Source organism: Natator depressus, chromosome 5 (assembly GCF_965152275.1).
Source record: "Natator depressus isolate rNatDep1 chromosome 5, rNatDep2.hap1, whole genome shotgun sequence".
Classification (NCBI taxonomy): Eukaryota; Metazoa; Chordata; order Testudines; family Cheloniidae; genus Natator; species Natator depressus.
In genome coordinates this window covers 128,519,935-128,539,591 of record NC_134238.1, presented here as the reverse complement: position 1 = coordinate 128,539,591, position 19,657 = coordinate 128,519,935, and the positions used below count along the sequence as shown (strand labels likewise).

General features: G+C 40.9%; 1 protein-coding gene across 6 annotated transcripts in view; it reads right to left on the bottom strand.

Annotated features, from left to right (window-relative positions):
- The window catches only part of HOOK3 (hook microtubule tethering protein 3), a 133,423-nt gene that overhangs the window by 8,728 nt on the left and 105,038 nt on the right, over nt 1-19,657 (bottom strand). For 5 of the 6 annotated variants that reach the window (XM_074953627.1, XM_074953629.1, XM_074953632.1 and 2 more), the window contains 5 exons: nt 17,340-17,422; nt 14,564-14,664; nt 11,678-11,782; nt 11,326-11,397; nt 7,151-7,287 (listed from right to left, as the gene is read on the bottom strand). In XM_074953627.1, coding sequence (XP_074809728.1) covers nt 7,151-7,287; nt 11,326-11,397; nt 11,678-11,782; nt 14,564-14,664; nt 17,340-17,422 — 498 coding nt within the window. Of the gene's footprint in view, nt 1-7,146; nt 7,288-11,325; nt 11,398-11,677; nt 11,783-14,563; nt 14,665-17,339; nt 17,423-19,657 lie in introns of those variants that run through there. The other variant, XM_074953628.1, reaches the window with a different exon arrangement.

The window sequence follows — 19,657 nt, the reverse complement described above, 5'->3', positions numbered from 1 at the left end:
CTGAGGACACTAAAGTTTGCGTTGTCAACTGGGAAGAATTGATGGCTCACTCTCCCTTTTAGCTTCTGTGTCACATTGCAATTTGTCATCTATCACCCCTACACTATGCCGTTCCCAAGTATTTGCATCCAGTGAGTATGTGCTTTGGATATATTTTCTCCAGATTTATTATCTTGCATGTTTCCATGTTGAATCTCATTTCATTATCTTCCTCATTCCTACTTCTAATGATTTTTCCTTCCTCACTGGTGTTTCCAACACTTCCCCATTTGGCTCTCTACAAATGTATTAATAATACTGATTATTAATAATAGCTCTTCAATGTAAGGATCTTGAGAAACTTGATCACTTTATAAATATTCTGCCTCACCATGTTCTTCACTTCTCATCCCAGATTCTCACTAAAGTTGATAAATGAAAGCAGGCATAACCCCAATCCCAATAAAACTCCACTGGACAGCCCCCACTGTGTTCTCTTAAAATGTATGCCATTAGGGGCATTCAAGTTACACTTGCAGGATAGCAATTGTAAGGCAAGTGCTTGCTTTCTTTTGTAAGATGAGTGCCACATTTAGTTTACTCATCTTTTCTATTACTATTTCCCTGTGTAATTGTTTCTGTCACAGCAATTCAGATCTTTGGCATTTTTGTTACCATGCCATGTTATAACAGTGACAGTGTAGGACAGGTTTTTAATAATGCTGATAAATTAGCAAGACATGGAAGCATAATGGCTGAATAATAAGCAGTTTCTGAACTGTGGGCAGCACAGATTCCTCCAGGAAGAGACCACCTGAATGCTGTTAAGTTTTGAAGTAGCTGCAATCTTTCAGTGCATTTTCAATGGTGGCCCTAAAACTGGCACCACAAAAGCAAAGATCATTGTCCTGAGGATCCACAGCTGGAAGTAAAGGCTGAAAAGTCCACTTTTTTGAAGATGAAAATAGCCATTTCTCCCTAACTGTAACCTTTAGCATCTGTTCAAAAATTGTTCCCATGCCTAATTGCAAAACACTCCAGCACCTAGCAGTAAATAAGGCTGCCACCAAATACAAATGATTTCCCGGTTGTCCCATCTCTTCCCCTATAAGTAACACTTTCATTTTGTCTGGACAGTGCTTCAACCAGCTGTCTCAAACCCGCTTTGAAATCTGAGGCAACAGAACAGCACTGAGAGAGAATTCCTGTGATCCCATGAGATGGGGGTTTACTTTAAATTGTGGTATCAACATATAGTATGTCAGGCTATGTCAGTTCTCCAAGTGGCTTCACGTACACAATGAACAGCAGCAGAGAAAATCTCCAGTTCTCCATTAGCACCAACCAATGTGCAGAACCACTTTACAGAAACCCCATTATCTCAGCAAGTCTCTTCAAATGTGGAGTGAAAACCTGGCCCCACTGAGATCAGTGGCAAAATGCCCATACATGTCAAAAGGATCAGCCTTTCACCTAGACTGTAGAGCATTCGTCATGAACAGTTTCTGTTTTTGATATCAAACAATTAGATTGTCTTGAATCCTTGTTAGGTGTTAATTTGATGTCCTGTAGGATAGTGCAGTTTGGGAAACAATGCATGTTGCTTTTAGAAGAGTCTTCTAGGGCTTTCTAGTCTACTTTTATTTGTTAAATGTCACCATCTGTCCAATTCAATGAGTGGATAATTTTAAAAATGACGGTCATGTCTCAATCTCCAATGAAAACATTAAAGTCAAGAAAGGAAGAACAAGAGAAGCATTCAAATTCTCCAGGTATGGTGCTGGTTGCAGTGAATCTCCAGAGATCTATTGTGCCAAATGGGAAAAATTTGAGGTTGGCATGGCTGAAAAAGACAACCTTATTCTGATGGGAAACAAGCACCTTTCTGGAGTTTCTTGTTTAGTCAGCCGTAACTCAAAAACTAACTTAAATCAGTTCCAGGAGCCCAGGTGTTCAGTATTCTGCTTCACACGGTGCACAAATAGCAGCAAAAATCTTACAAAGAAAAACACACTGCTCCTTGGAGTTTTATACCTTGGAAAAAATCTTCCTCCCTTTTTTCAGCTGAGGAAAAAAAATCCTCTTGTTTTCACCTAGATTTGGCTGCAGAGTCACTAACAAGCTTCAATTGCCTTCCTGAGTTCCAGACAGGGAAGAAATGTCAACTGCTCATGCTTGAGGAGTTCCACTGCCGAGGACCCACAAGACCCAGCTAGGATCTGAAATAAAATTGCTGAGAAGCCTTCCAATTCCCTGAAAGTGTCAGCCAGTGGCGTACATATAGCAACACTTTTTGCTTGTTTTAGGGGCTTAGTGTCTTCAGCAAACATGAGGTCGGGGTGCTTCTGACTCAGTCAGGATTTTCCCCTGGAAATATGATGGGGTCACATGTCCAGGCACACCAGATCGTGCCAAATTGTATCTATTTTTAACGAGAAAAGACAGGTAGGCAGGAGAAGTGATTTTATTCCCAAAAGTGAAGTGTGCTGGGAGAACTGTGCAGGGAAGTGGGCAAGGCTGAGCTAGGATTGACTTGGCTCAAACCATTATTAATCTAATTCTTCAATTTCGTGATCATTAGATTCACCTTTTCAGTTTAAAGGGGAAAATCCCATGCAAGCTTCAGGCAACGCAGTAATTTTAAGGCAGGGTGGTTGAAAGTCATTTTGCTGTCCAGTGCAAGGGAACTCATTTTAGGTCTTGTTGAGAAGAGGCTTCACCAAGAGTAATCCAGGTCTCTGAGACACTGTAGACCAGGGCTCTCAACCTTCTTTTCCCTGAGGCCCCCCTAACATGCTATGAAAACTCCACGGCCCACCTGTGTCACAGCCACTGGTTTTCTGCCTATAAAAGCCAGGGCCGGCGTTAGGGGGTAGCGAGCAGGGCAATGGCATGGGACCCCATGCCACAGAGTCCCCACAAAACTACATTGCTCAGGCTTCAGCCCCGGGTGGCAGGGCCCAGGGCTTAGATGAGCAGGGCTTTCTACCCTGAACCCCAGTGAGTCTAATGCTGGCCCTGCTTGGTGGCCCAAGGGGCCCCGGACCCCTGGTTGAGAACCACTGCTGTAGATGACACCATAAGTATGTGACTGCCTAAGTCCTATATAGAATCATTTTGGGGAGATCTAATTATTTTAATGACAGACATTGTAAAACAAAGGGCCAAATTCAATTCAATTTACACCCATGCAAACCTACTTGAAGTCAGATTTAAGTATTTGGCCCTAGGAGTGCAAAAAGATTTTCCTCCCAATCCTCTCCAAGAGTAAAAGTAAAGAGAAAAATTCTCAATCTAAGGCATCAGATCCAGGTGTTGTTTTAAGTATGTTTCATAGAAAATGAAAAATTGGAAAGATACATTCATGGTATTTTTCCTCAGAGTCACTGTCTAAAGGGAGTGGTGAGATAAAGTATAATCTAACTACTACATCTATGCCAAAGAATCAAAGCAAATAAAAAAAAAACTATTACAAATCAACCGGGAAGCTGCCAAGTAGACAATGTGATGTAGAGGAATATTGAAACAATGCAGAAATCATTTGAATGCATCTTAGCAACTTGCACATACCACTCAATGTTAAGAATGCTAGAATAACTCAATGCTAGAAAGTGGCAGGTAGAGTAGTTCTAAACAGGATTTTAAAAATTCACCCTTTCATACACTAATGAACATAAAGTTCCTAATGCAATCCATTGGAATAGAAAACTGCTAGCAATTTTTGTTAAAGTGAATGTAGAAATTACTGAAGTCACCTGCTGGTGACACTAGAATTGCAAAGGATTCTTATTTGCTTAATATCAAGAAGGATACAGTGAAAAAATAATTGGCAATTTCCTATTTGTATTATTTTCATTTTAAAACGTTTATAAATGTGTATTTCTATATTAGACTTTTTTGTGCTACACTTTGGCTAAAATTTAACTTTAAAATCAGTTTGTTATTATTTATACAGCACTCTGAAAAATGTAAAACATTACACAAGTGCTAAGTATTCTTAGGGAAAAAATGGACTGTTAATATTCTTCTTTATTATGTATCTAGTATCACATGCTTGGCACTTTACAAGCTTGAATCCACACGTCCTTGAATATAAAAGAAGTTAAGTTCCAACTGCTTGACAGCACTGTAAAGTAGTGGTCTCAGTCTGGAATCTTGTGGACTTGCTTACGCATTAGACTGTTTGCTTTTATTTTAGTTAATACAAAGCTTACAGAAAGAAGATGCCTGCCTGACATTGCCACAGTTGTTAGGAACCCCAGAAAGGGCTCGTATGGACTGCTCAGCTCTTCTGTCATTATCAGCTAAAAGTGTTGCTGCCCAAAAGGGGTGTTTACCTCTTGCAGGAATGCAAATTAGTTCTCCCATCAGGGAAGTAACATTTTTAGGTGAGCAGGGCAGTACTGTACGTGTACTTTATTTAGTACTAATTTATGGTATTAGAAATAGTGACGGCAGTTTTCATATAAACTTGTAATTATCCAAAACAGCAGCAAAATATAGACTCAGTGTTAGTCTCTGCTGTTCCTATCTACACAGTGTCCTCTGTAAAAGCAGCATAAAACTCAACAGGATAGTGCAGATTTCACTCAGATGCTCAGAAAGAACTATGGGAAGCACCTCAGATAGTATCTGATCTTGTGGGGAAAGGAAGAGGAAGGCCAAAATAAAAAGAGAGTGGGCTCCAAAAAAAAAAGTAGACCTCGAGGGACCAGTGGCAACAAAGAGGGGGAGAAGGAGCCAGAAAAGAGAGAGAAAAAACTAAAAAAACAAAAGCAAGTTGTTTAATTTTAGGATGGAAATTGTATCGGAGTTTCTTTCGGATACACATCTAATTAACAGTAATCTTAAATGGACTTAGTAGACAAACTTGGAGATATAGCCTCCCCATTACAATTTTGGAACCCCCTTCATTCACAAGTAGATTTTGGCAGATGGTGGTGCAAAGGAAGAGCCTGACAGACAAAAACAAAAATAAAGCCTTAAATATTCTTGGGTTCCTTCCTAGGGGCTGAAAAATGCTGTACATACTTATTCAGGGACATTGACTACCTCTTGCTCCCTTACACACACTACGCACAGGACAGGTTCCTAAAGTGACCAGTCTGAACTCCACAAAAGACGTGTGTCTGAATAATCATATTGCTAGATGGCACTTACGAAACTTGTCCGTTTAGCATTTTGTTTCTCAACAAAATACAGGAAGGCAAATATCAGTTTATGCCTGAACTGCCTTTACATTGTTAGCTTTACACATACTACAGGAGATATCTTACCTAACCTAATTTTAGGCACAGTACAGAGGGCAGACAACAGCTATAAAGTCTTTTTGATCACTACTCTACATATAACACTACTAAACAATTATTTCTATCTCTTTGGAATAAAAGACAAACACATTTTGCTCATGGACGTCAGAAGATGTTCTTTGTATTGCTGGGAAAATCAGAATCAAGATAAATGCTTTCAACATATATTTAATGGCCATTTTTAAATGGTTTAGGTATGAACAGTTGGATGTGCTCTGGAATAAAACAGCACTTACAGATGTCACTGTCTTTGAATCCATGTGTACTGGTCCTTCAGGGTCCTTTGACCATTTTAAACCAAAAGGTTAGATTAAAATATCCCTTGGAATGCTTAAAGAAGCCAAGGTGAGCTACTTTTGAAGGGATTTATAGGAAGGAAAGTTTTGCATTGGGCAAGAGATTAAAATAATTTTACAAAATTTAAACTTAGAAACTAGATTGTATGCACACCATATCAGGAGCAAGATTTATGTTGAAGGTGATGTCACAAAACACACACATACGAAGCTCCCCTACTAGTAAATCCATAAAGGCTGATCCTAAGAGGTGCTAGGTGTTGAGCATCTTCAACTCTTCAAGAAGTTATTGGGAATTTAGGGCATTCAGAACACTCAGAAATACTCAGCACTTTGTAGGAGTATCTGTCCTAAATTAATATCAGCAGTGAGAACCACTCACTTGTCTTACCCATCAAAGTGAAGATGCTGCGAAGATGCTACATATAAATGGACAGGTATGTGTTAAAAGAATTAGACTACAAACGGAGTTTTCAATAGAGTAAGCAACAAACTTGCCTAAAGGCACAGCTACCATTAGTAAGGCAATTGATATAGTCATCCTCCTAATTAACATATTAAAAATAAATCTTTCAGTGGTGGATGACAATTTGAATACATTAACCTCAACAATATTCAGCTGGGCCTTGATCCCTGATGTATGGTTAGTCCACCATTACAAAGCTTTAAAATAAATGCCTTCTTTTAAATCAATGATGCTGTAGCACATTAAAGCATTACAAATATTTCTTGATCTTTCTTTTTGGATATACTCAACCAACCAGAGTGGGGAGAACAATCTGAAACATTTCACCTGTGGCAGCAAACAACAGACAATACCAGTGGAGAAATAAAAGCAGATCTGAAGCCTTTTAAGAGAAAAAGAATGAAAGAATGGTCTCCAAATCATCCTACTTCCCTATTAAATGCCAAGTGCCAAGAACAGGAGCAACCTCTTCACATGAAAGGAGAAACTCATTTTTGTTCTGTAAACATTCCACATCAGGTGTCACAGGATGTAGCTAAGTTGGCACCTGTGCTAATGTCTAGGGTGGCAGGGTCCCCTCCCCCAGGGAAACATGTTTTATAACAATTTTATGCAGCAATTTTGCATTTCTTATAAAGGATTTTCAGCTATTTTAAACAGATTACTACACAGTAAAAAGGAGACTAATTCCCTTTCCACGAAGAGAGTCTTATAAACGATAGTAACACACGTAGGTACACGTATACCATTGTGACAGAAAATGTATGTTTGCTACATAGCCTATGTCAGACATTAGGCAAGAGATGACAACTTCATACAAATTTAAAAAACTCCATTATAATACAGCACTCCTCTGGATGTTTTCAAAATTTTGGCACATTTAAAGAGAGAGAAAGAAGACGACTCCAAAAAAATAAGAATGAAGGGCATTAAAACAATGAGAAATCATAATAAATCCCCTTCCTGAAATGAGAAACAACAGTGGTAACAAGGAATAAAGATAGAGAAAGGATGCTAGTTGCATTTCCTGAAACGTCACGTGGAACAAAGTACGCCTGGATCACAGGGTTGATTCCTTTCTAAAGGCCAGGCTTCTCTACCTTGCTGTAGCTGGTTGGACATGACCAGGGTAAGATCTCCTTGTGCTGGTGGCTTGCCTTTGTCTAGCCAGGAAGGACTGTCCAGAGCCTGTACTAGCCAGTCTATCTTCTGCTGCTTTTTTATGTAGAGTCATTCCCTGTGAATAAAGACAAACTCATTAGTGAACATTAGTGCATGCTACTCAACATGTTGTCCATTTACCACTTGTCTTTCCTTTGAGTTATCAGCACCATCTAACCTATTTGGGACTTTGACATTTTGCCAGAGAATTGTGTGAAAAATGTGTATTTTTGCAAGCGTAAAAAGGCTGCTTTACTTTCAAAGTTTGTAGTAATCAAGCAAAAAGGTTTCAAGGATAGTAAGTTATGCCCTCCCATACTTGAGCATGATTTTCTGCATACATTGTAACCATACATTGCCCGGGCACTCTTTTTTTTTTAAGTTATTTTCAAATAAAAATAAGGTGCAACTCTCAACTTTTAGCAATGCATTTCTCACATGGAAATATCAGCATATTATAAATGGCAGGAATTTGTTCTGAGAGAAAACACAAATATGTTTGTTGTTGATCATTGCAGCAGGAGCTAATTGGCCATGCTGGCTCCTGACTGCTGATTGACTGGGAGAGATTAAAAATTAAAATTCCTGACAGCACGCGCTCAGACAGTTCTAATTGAGAGAATCAGGAGAGAGAGACTGGTCTGGGCAGTGGAGAAGAACAGAGGCCTAACCTGGAAGGAAGAAGCAGCTGAAGCTATAGCCACCCATCTGGACCTGCAGAACAGCCAGCCAGCTGAACTAGCAGCATTCCCACTTGGGCCTTGTCTGTACCAGCAAACCATCCCAGGGCAGACTCAGCTTATACTAGCAGAAGAGTTCTTTTGCAGGTATACTTTATACCAGTCCCTAAACAAAATAAACTATATCAGCAAAAGCACTTTTTTGCTGGTCTAACTGCATCTCCACTAGGTCTTCTGCTAGCATAGTTATGCTTGTTAGGAATCTGACTTTTTCACCCTCCCAACAGGCATAGCTATGCTGGCAAAACTTTAAAGTGTAGACAAGGCCTGAAAACAAGGGGCCTTAAAGGGACCTGGTCATTTCAGAGAAAAAAAGAGCAACAGAAACTTGTGAGTGGACCAGGAAAAAGACCATTGTTATTTCCATGCTGTTGTGACTATATACAGCACTTCATAAATTCATGCCAAACAAAATCTCTGCCACATGGAATTTACAAACCAACATATATGACATATCTGTAACAGGCAACACTTTGAACACAAATGGGTGCTGCTATTCAGGGGAGGGGAGGTTTAGCTGTTTAAGTACAGGATTTGGAATCAGGGATTCCTGGGTTCTACATCCAGCTGTCACTCACTTGTGGCAAGTCAATACCTTTCTGTCTCCGACTCTAAAATGAGAATGGTAATTCTCTCCCTCAGAGGGGTTTTGTGAGGACTAACGGGATGATGTTTGTAAGAACATGAGAACGGCCATACTGGGTCAGACCAAAGGTCCATCTAGCCCAGTATCCTGTCTTCTGACAGTGGCCAGTGCCAGGTGCCCCAGAGGGAATGAACAGAACAGGGAATCATCAAGTGATCCATTCCCTGTCGCCCATTCCCAGCTTCTGGCAAACAGAGGCTAGGGACACCATCCCTGCCCATCCTGGCTAATAGCCATTGATGAACCTATCTTCCATGAATTTATCTACCGTATATACTTGTTCATAAGCCGAATTTTTTAGTAAAAAAGGGAAGCATCAGAGAAGGGGGTCAGCTTATGAATGGGTAGAGAGAGGGACACAGCCCCTCCCCCCAACAGAGGGGGCAAGCAGAGGCAGCACAGACAGCAGAGCCAGAAGGGAAGAGGCGGGGCCAGAGTCTCTCCGCTTCTGGCCACGCTGCTCTCCCCCCAGCCTCCGAAGCAGCTGCAGCTCCAGGGCTGACAGGCTGCAGCCACACTGCTTGGCCCCGCCCGCCGGAGCAGGCTGCAGCCACGCCACTCGGCCTGCCAGAGCATCTCCGGCCAGGCCAGAGACATCCTCCCCTGGCCCGCCCCAGCTAAGGTGGGAAGGGATGGGATGGGGAGATTGTGGGGGTCCCAGGCTAGGGTCATGTGGGGGGTGGTCACAGGGGTTACTCCCCTGACCCCCAGCTTCTCTCCCTCCCTCCCCCCAAATTTCCCCACCAGTTGCTGTCCCGGCCCGTCAGGGTAAGCAGTTGGTGCACCTGGACAGTTTGTTTACTTAGGTTTACTCCGTGCCTGCGGACGCTTGAGGTAAACAAACTGTCTCTGCCCGCCAGCGGCTTATCCTGATGGCCCGGGAGCCAAAGTTTGCCGACCTCTGAATTATAAAAATTCCATTTTTACTTATCCATCCTGGGGGGAGGGCGCGGGGGGTCGGCTTATAAATGAACCGGCTTACGATTGAATATATATGGTAGTTCTTTTTTGAACCCTGTTATAGTCTTGGTCTTCACAAACTGTAAATTGCTTTGACTGTGTGAACTGCTATTCAAGTGTCATGTGATGAGAACTCATTTGTTTATCCTTACCCATAGCTGCTGTATCTAAACTATTAACATGATATATATATAGGTAATTGTGAATGCTTGTATGACAGAAAGTTTTCAGGCTCATGTCACACAGAGGAGAAAATTCCTGTCACAACAACAGATTGAGTCTTCCCCTTCTAGTTTATTGACTTTGATAATCTGAGGGCATTTGATGTACAAACCCTTTCACTGGTTTGCTGGTCAGCTGCACTGCTCTGGGGGGAGTTCACATGCACATTCTTCCCCAGGCCTGCAAATAGGGTATTGACGAGTCAGGGAACAAGGGAAGAGGCAGCAGGCAAGCACGTGCACAGAAAAGATGGGAAAGTGAGTGGGCTCGAGGATGTTTGGTGCTGTAATTCTCTATAAGAGCCTTTTGAATACTGCAGGGGAGCAGAAAAATCCTTAGAACTATAAAGGAGTTTTTACAAAACTATTTCAGACCACACTATTTAAAAGGTGATCTGTCGGGGACTGGAAAAATATAAAATGATGTAATTTAAAAAAAAATTAAAGTGGTCATTGTCCCTTTAAATGTTAATGGGATGTTTTATCTCCAAGTAAGCAAGCATAACATTAGGAAATTGTGCAAAGTCATCTGAAATTGCTTTCCCACACCAAAGGTTCAAATAATCAAGATAGGATGTGGTGGAGCATTGTTTCCTCTTTCCAATTAATGAACATGAGAGGGAGCATATTGGCTGCCAGGCATCTTAAGGGAAGGGACCTGGGAGGGATTCAAGCTCCCTTCTGGGACATCAACATACCACAAGGATCAGAAATTCCATCTATCAGGAGGGTGGTTCTGAAGGGGCCATGCCCTCTGTCATGGGTAACTCTGGTTCACTCAGGGTGAAATATACCCCCTGTCCAAAGGGCTAGGCAAAGCACGTGGCCCTAGTTTATGCTGTATTTTGAGGACGTAAGTAGTGCATCAGCCTTGCGCTAGCTCTGTGCATGTTCCCCCTGATATTCCTTTTATATGCTTCAGGGGAGAGCTTCATGTATTGGAAGGAGGGAGTGTTGTTTTTACCTATATAGCCACCATTACTGTACTCTGGTTAAATTCCCCTTTGGTTTTCTCAAATATGGTTCTCTCTGCTATGTGTGGAGAAACTGTCTGTACCATTTCTGATTAACAAAACCAAATATGCATAACTTGGCTAACTGCCATGGTAGGGGACCATAACAGTCAATAAGCAGTGCCTAGAGCCTCTTTCAGAGACATTTTAATGAAGTATAAATAAATACACTGAAGGCTGTGAGCAATCACGGAAGGAAAACCAGCTTGACTTTTATATTGTGAACTCATGTTTAACCTGATGTCTGTTATCAACATGATCTCTTTCAGCATTTTGTGTGTCCACTTTAAGTTATGGCAAGCATAGCTACAAGATACAGGTACATGCTTTAATTATTTATATTTTTTAGTGTTGTCTTGTTTATAGATTACTGAGTCAAATTCACTCATCTGTCTGTGTGCACGCAGGACAGTTTTTTTTTCTGTTCAAACAACTATATTGTACTTAAATGAAAAGGGCTCAAGATAAATGCCACACAAACACCACCAACAAAGTCTGACAATTGTAATCCTAATACAGTTTGGAGCATCTTACCATATTGTACCAGGCACTCACAATAAATTTCTCCTCCATCTCTCTTTGAGTCTTTGTTTTCTCATATTCTTTCTAGGGGAGAAAAAAGAAAAGAAAAGAAAACAAAAAGACCATACATTTAAAGCTGTATGACAAGAATGGATAATATGTATTAGACAGACACTGCCTGAACCCAAAACACCTGGATTCATAGATTCGAAGGCCAAAAGGGACCATTGTGATAATCTAGTCTGACCTCCTGTGTAACACAGGCCCGAGCACTTCCCCAAAACAATTCCTAGAGCATATCTAGCAAACATGGAAAAAATCTGGAAAACCTAGAACAGCCAAGAGAAAACATACAGATCGTTACCTCTAATGAATGAAACATTCGGTCCCGTTCCTGCAGTTGATTTTTCAGAGCCTGAATCTCAGGAGCTGTGCCCTGGTTTTGTTTAGGGTCTAAAGTACGGATAACCTGCAAGATGCAAACACAACAGTTCATTTAAGTAAATACCACAAAGTGATCTCACTAAATACATCTAGATAACATAAAAGGCACCAAGCGCCAAAGGATTATAACCATCCAAGACAGGTCTTAAGAAACATTAAAGTCTTTTAAAGTAGGTACTTGTAACTATGTGGGATGGTTTTAAGAAACTTAACACAACACAATGTGAGAAGAACACACTATTCTAAGATGCTGTATCCTTTCATCCAATCACATCCACCCTGCTAGGTCAGTCAGTGGTGGTGAACATCCTGCCACTGCCTGACTTCACCATGTAGGGTGGTGTAAATTGAATCCTATTTAAGAGATGCCATAGCATCTGCTCTCTACTGTCTCTTAAAGGACTCCATCAAAACAAAAAGCTCAAAGGCTTGATGTCTTGGACTCAAGAATATAGAGTCAGAGAACTAGTTCTTCTCCAGCTTCCAGTGTCACAGAGTGAGGGTGAAGGGTATCCGTCCCTGAAGCCATTCTCCTCAGTGCTAAGGGATACATGCAAGAAATATTTCCCTCAACTTTCCACCCTGCACTCAAAGACTCCCTCTCGCTGGAAAGAAATGGTGGAAGGTGACCGTGACTCAGGGACTTGGAGCACCACTGTCAGTTTCTCCTGGTAGCTCTGCTGCAGCCATTAGCAGGAATCCAAGGGAAGTGCCAGGGAGATGAAGAATCCCCATTAAGTTTGATGGGTCGATATCTCCCTAGGCTCATATGTGGCACCTTCCACAGTAGCATTTGAACAGCTATAAAAATTGAACTAATGCAAGAGAGAGAGTCCAACAAGTGGCCTAGATTTCGAATTCCATCCAAGAAAGTTGCTGGAAACTTTTTAACAGTAAACATGTGTGTGTGTGCTAGCATGTACACAGCCACTTCACTTCCTCCTCCTATCTTCTACCTACTTCAGAACTTTGCATAGGTAATGAGGATGAAGTGATGTCAGACACTGAAATGTCAAATAGAATATGCTGGAACAAAATCATCATTTAAGTTTTAATAAACCTCCTTTAATAGATGATATTCATGCAAGAGTCCTGAAGGAAATTAACAATGAAGTGGCTGAGCTACTAAGATACTGTGTACTCAGTCATTAAATCTAGCCACTACACTGGGTATAATCACTGTATCCATTTTTAAAAAAGGCACTAGGGAAGGATCATGGAAATATCAGTAAGTCACAAAAAGCATAAATTAGTTGAAAAATAATTAAAGCTAGTGTTATATAAAACTCTTAGATCAACATGCTATGAACAGGACAAATCAGCACAGCTTATGAAAGCGAAAATCTTGCCTCTCTAACTTGTTAGAATGCTTTGAGAGAGTCAGTAACACAATGGATAAAGAAGCGAAAAATATAATTTATTTGGACTTTCAAAAAGCCTTTGAGATCCTTCACAAGAGGCTATTAAGTCACAAAAGAGGAGAGGTAAACTTCTGTCATGGACTAGAAACTCACGGATGGGTTCTAAATTAATTCTTCTCACTTAGGAAAAAGACCTAGGCACCATCACGAACAGCTCAGTGAAAACATCTGTCAGTGGATGCAAAAAAACTAACAAGATGTTAGGGTGTATTCAGAATAGGAAAGAAAATAATAGTGAAAATACCATACTGCCATTATAAAACTGCTGGCATACCCACACCTTAACAAGGGGTGATGGCCGAGAGATTAAAGTCCTCAGTTACAAACCGAAAGGTTGTGGGTTTGAGTTTCGCTTGATCTCACACTGAAGGGCCGCCTCCAATTCACCCAGCTGCAAAATGGGTACTTGATCTATAGGATTAGGAAAGTAAAAGGCCACAGCAGTCCCTTGTGTACTGTTGGCTATGGAAACTGACATGTCTATAAAACTGTATCAGCCTGATGAGCCATCTGTGGCTTGAGGAAGACTGATTTTTTTACATCCGTTTTGGGCACCCCACCTTGAAAAGGATATAGCAAAATAGAAAAGGGGCAAAAAAGGGAAAAAGTGATTAGAAGCATGGAACAGCTTGCATATGTGGCTGTACTAAAAATCCTTCATTTGGAGAAGAAATAAATAAAAGGTGACACAATAAAGGGGCATATAAAAGAATAAATGGCATAGAGAATGGCAGTTGGGTGCTCCTATTTACCCTCTCAAATCAAGAAGAAGGGGAGACCAAAGAAATTAAAACTGACAAATTATTTTTTGACACCGTGCATACATAATTAACCCATAGAACTCACTGAGGCAAAGAGCTTAATAGGATAAGCTATTTCTATGAATATCTCAGTTATAGCTGTCATAATAAACATTAAAAAGGGAAATTAACCCTTATGCTTCAGACGTAAACCAACCCACTAACTGACTAGAGTTGGAAAGAACTTTCCCCATGAGGCAGGTTATCACAAAATTGTTACCTTACTAGGTGCCACCTGGTGCTGGTCACTGTCAAGGACAGAATACTGGTCTGGGTGAACTACTGGTGTAAATGAATATGGTGCTTCCAATGGGGGGATTGGTGTTTGTATAAAAGACAGATAGGTGAACTGGGGCAGTGGGAAGTTGGTTTTCACAACCATGAATTTGAGGTAGAGGCTTCTGCAGGAAGAGAAACTTAATACTATGTAGCATATTGGTATCAAACTGAAAACTACAACAAAACCCATTAATTAGCTTCTTTTTCCTGTGGTGATTAACATTGTTAGATCTGTTTTATTTATTTTCATTACCACAGAGAGGGGGTGAGCAACATAAACCTCAGCTCAGAGCACCATGCACTTACACTCTTGGCCTTTTCCAAGTACTTTTTGTATCGTTCCTCCATTTGCTTCATTTCTTCCTCTTTTTTTCGTAAAGCTTCTTGTAATTCTTCAATTTTGAGTGCTTCATGTAGGGAGAAACGCATTTAAAAAAGTCATATTAAAAATAAACACATTTTAATATTGTATGTTTAAATATAAATTAAACCCACAGCTAGCACTTATTTTTTCAGTAAAGGAGAGCACAAGTCAGGATAGCAAAATGTTCTACTAATTCAGCAGACAAATTGGTTAAGTATTCAACAACTCAGAAACACGTGTAGGGAGAAACAGTGTGTTCTACTCCACTGTATGCACCAGTTAAATAATTAACCTGTAGACAACGTTACTATCTGAGCATATGGAAAATTAAAGGGATAACTAGTGCCCTTCATTAATGCCACTATTGGCCAACTCATTGTTAATTCATAAAAGTGAGGGTTAGCAATGCAGTGCATGTTCCAAAACATTGTGGAAGTATAATTCACCTAAGGCAAATATATGTTAAAGAAATCTACATGAGAAAAAAACCCTGTACATATTCCCCCAAAGGTAACACTGAAGAATTTCACCAAAAATGTGACATAAAAGTAACAAATAATTATTTTTAACATTTTATAAATAAGTTTTATGGACCAGCAGGACAGTTTCATTGTACAGATACTTGAATGGGTTGATTTATGAGGATATCTAGCCAACAGCATCCGTATAGATTATCGTTCGTCCAAGGACTTGTCTGAAGAGACTGATTTTGTCATCCCTGATCAAATGGTGCATGACAAAAGTGTTTGGTTCTTGGAGAATCTCAGATCAGGCATAACTCCTGATCATCTGTTCTGCAATAGCACTTTGTCGTGGCACTCACTCCCATTTATCTTACTTGCAACATCCTCTCCTGGCCTGACACTGAGAATGTGACCGGGAAAAGTAAGATCTACTTTACTGATCATTACTAGAGTCAGAAAGGGATAGTCAGAAAGGTTATATTATCTATTTTAAAAATTCTGCTTCTTACTCTACCCAACAATCCTAGATATTTTCAGTTGTTTCCACTCATGACTGTTAAAAGAACCCAAAAAATTTAACTACAGACACAGTTTTTACTGTGACGCTTCAGAGTAGGATAACTCTTGAAGTACAAAAACTTTAGAAGGTTCCATAAATGGCATTTAGGCCTATCCAAATAAAAGCTTAGGCCAAGATTTTCAAAAGCTGCTAGTGCTTTTGGGTGTTCAACTTGAGACACCTTTATGAAAAAAATTCCAAGTACCTGCCCTCTAAAAATCAGGCCCCTTTAAGGTGTCAGATACTTTAATATTGAGGTTCAGCGAGTGGGGAAGTTGCTGAATCCCCATATTCTTTATTTCCAGACATTTTATCATTTTTTAAGGTGTGGAATTTTTGTAAAATGTAATATTATTTGGTGCGGTTATTGGACTCCACTGAAAAACATTTTCAACTTTAACTCTTTTTGAGCTAAGTTTTTCTCTTGTATGAATATACCAAGTTTGTAATATTGAACAGCTCCCAGATTGGCTTTTACTCTAGAAAAATCAGAGAAAACTGTTGCTGAAATGGCCGCTTGGCTTTTCTCGGTGAGTTTTCTAATGGAGGAAAACTCACAACTGTTGTTATATCTTGGTTCCAAATCTTCAATAATGTGCATGATGGAGAGGGAGGGAAGGGGCAGCCATTTAAAAATGTAACTTCCTCCTTCAACCCTTTACTGTCATCTGCCACTCACTCCCACTGCCTATTTTCCCTCCCATCCCCACAGATGCATAAGTGTGCCCATCCCCTATCAATGTGCCCTCCCTCAGACACAGTGGGCATAAGGATTATGTGGGCTGACATCTTACAAAGGCCTGACTAGTCAATACCACATCTTTGAATTATCAGAGTCCCCCAGCCATATGGCTTATATTATAGAAGATAAAAAACTAAGGAACGTGTCCCAGTCAAACTAATGCAGAACAAAATAGTATGTAGATCTTACAGGATCCTTTCATGAATAAAGCCTGTCTGGCACCTTCAGATAGATGCTGGCATTGTTGTTTGAAAGATGTTGGGGCACTTATTTTTTTCCAACCTACTCAATGTACTGGCGGCACACATTTGCCTTTTTTTTTTTTTTAAAAAAGCAATACACCATTTAGAGTCCTTTACAATTGGGCCTTGGTGTATGGCTGTGAAATCCCAAACTGGCCTACTTGTCCAAAGCCACATTCTCATTGACCAACTAGTGTCCAAAGATTTACTCTAATGATTTTTCTGAACCTCCAACTCTGTCAGCACCATTCCAGTCTACTATCTGAACACATGTTGACGCAACACGTAGTATGTATCAGCATATTGTGGGAGAGCTAATAAGCATGGAGGGATTTTTAACGTAACAGATACCAGGGATATGAGCCTCTCTCAGATAACAGCAATTTTGGATAATTGAGGTTAAGATGACCAATAAAGAACTGTATTAACTTGACATTCCTCTGGGCATCAAGATTTTAGTAAAGTGACCTCTGCTTCCTCTCTATAAACATTAGCAGTATCTTTTGGGTCAGTAAATCTTGATATTCTCCTCTGCAAGAATTAATATCTGCTTACCATTGTCAGACTTCCCTATAATTCTGTATCAATAAAACACTTAAAAATTTACAATCCATTTTTTTACAACGTTTTACAGTTCCCTGTTAATTAAAGACCCTCCGTACATACAAGCTTTTTAACATAAAGACTGTGTTCTAATGGAGGAAAACTCACAACTGTTGTTATATCTTGGTTCCAAATCTTCAATAATAGCTCGTTTCCTCTGTATTTCATTGTTAGCCTCATGCAGCTTCTCCCTGTTACAAATTGTGAAAAGATACATTATTGTTCCAACACTCTTCTCCATCTCAAATGAAAATTAAGCAATAAAAAAAATTCCAGGTTCTACAATTCTAGGAAATTATAACAAAGCTGACTTTTGGCTGCGAGGCACTAGGGCATGGTGAGTGATATCAATGAACAAAGAATGGAACTGTTTAAAAAACAGAAGAAAAAACATTACTGTATATGCACAGTTGTAACATCAGAAAGCTCCATTCTGAGTCCAAAATTCTACAATTACTTTATAATTTACAATAACCTGTACAAAGCCTGCTTGAAATACATGATTTTGACAGCTATGATATTATTAAAGACTGGCTAACCCCCCACAATGCTCCAAATAGAGACTATACACTTCTTGTAAGCCAGTAGGTCATTAAGTGAGGAGGTTACTTACCTGTAACTGGAGGTTCTTCAGATGTGGGGTCCCTATTTGTATTCCATAAGTGGGTGGCATGCGCACCATTCACCGGAGTCCAGATGTATTTCTAGCAGTATCCATTGATCCACATGTGTTTGCAGCCAAAGGTATAAGAGACGCAGATCACACATCCCCTTTCCAGCACCCCCTCTTACGGCTGTGCAGTCCAGTCCGCAGCAGAGGGAACGGAGGGCAGGGATTGGAATACAGATAGGGACCACACATCTTGAAAAACCTCCAGGTACAGGTAAGTAACCTCCTCCTCCTCTTCTTCTTCGAGCAATGGTCCCTACACTTATTCCATATGTGGGTGAGTAGCAAGCAGCAATCAGTGTGGAGGTGGGTGAGAGGATGCAATGGGAAGCGCAGTCTGCAGTACGGCTTGGCCCATAGCAGTGTCCGTAGCCGCTGCTTGCGCGATGGCGTAGTACGACGTGAACGAGTGGACAGAGCACCAGGTTGCTGCACGACAGATGTCTTGCCACAAGACGTTCACACGGCAGACCAATGTGGCTGCTTGTGCTCATGTACAGTGGCTGTGACTCCATCAGATGGTGGTATGTTGGATCATACTTAGGATTCGTGGATGCACCCAGAGACCCATTTGATTCATTGGGAGGAGAGGGCTTGGCCCTTGGATCAGTCGGCAACGTCCACAAATAGTTTTGGCAATGAGCGAAAGGAGTGAGTCCTGTGGAGATAGAATGCCACTTACACGGCAGATGTCGAGGGAATGCAGGACCCTGTCCGCGTGGGAGGCATGTGGTTTGGGGCAGAAAACAGGTAGGTGGATGCACTGATTTAGTGGCGTATGCTCTGTCTATCCTTGAGCCCTATCCAAAAATCAAATTGGGGTGAGGCAAACTGGGGTGCCAGCACTGATCCTGTATGAGGAGATCCCAGAGTGTTTGGAGGCAGAGTGGTGTGTGGATGGAGAGTCTGAGGAGATCCGTGAACCAAAACTGATGGGGCCAGAATACGGTGATGAGTATTACGGTAGTTCGGTTCCAGTGGATCTTGCGTAACACTTGTGGGAGGAGGGGAATGGGGGAAAGGCATAGCGGAGGTTGCCTGTCCAGGGGAGGAGAAGAGCGTCGCCCTGCGAGTCCTCTCCCATGGCCCCCCTGGAACAATAAAGGGGCAGCTTTAAGTTCTCACAAGTGGAAAAGAGGTCCCACCACGGGGTACCCCATTTGTGGAAGTAGTATCTGAGTGTGGCATTATGTAACTCCCACTTGTGGGTTGAAAGAGAGAGAGTCCTGTGTGAAGGAACAGGGGTTGTGACTCGGGCCACACAGTGGTAAGAAGGAACTGAAGAGACATTGGCCCGCACACCCTATTATATCCTTGGCTGAGAACACAAGGGGATGCCCTACGCATGTGCGTGTCAACAGATACTGCTAGAAACATTTCTGGATTCAGGCACATGGTGTGCATGTGCATATACGTATGGAATACATGTAGGGACCACCACTCGAAGAACTTTAGGTAACAACTGCAGTTCAGAAAAGTGTAAAATTAAGACAAGTGTGTAAATGGTAAAACAAAATGATCAAATTTTTAAGATATTATCTTTTATTCTGTTTGTCATGTTGTAACCCTGTTGGTTCCAGGATATGGGAGAGACAAGGTAGGTGAGGGTAATATCTTTTATTGGACCAACTTGTGCTTGTGGAAGGTACAAGTTTTTGAGCTACACAGAGCTCTTCTTCTGCTCTGGGGAAGGAAGCAGAGTATCTGAGCTAAATAGAAGTTGAGACAGATTGTTAAAGCAGAAGGGGTAATGCAC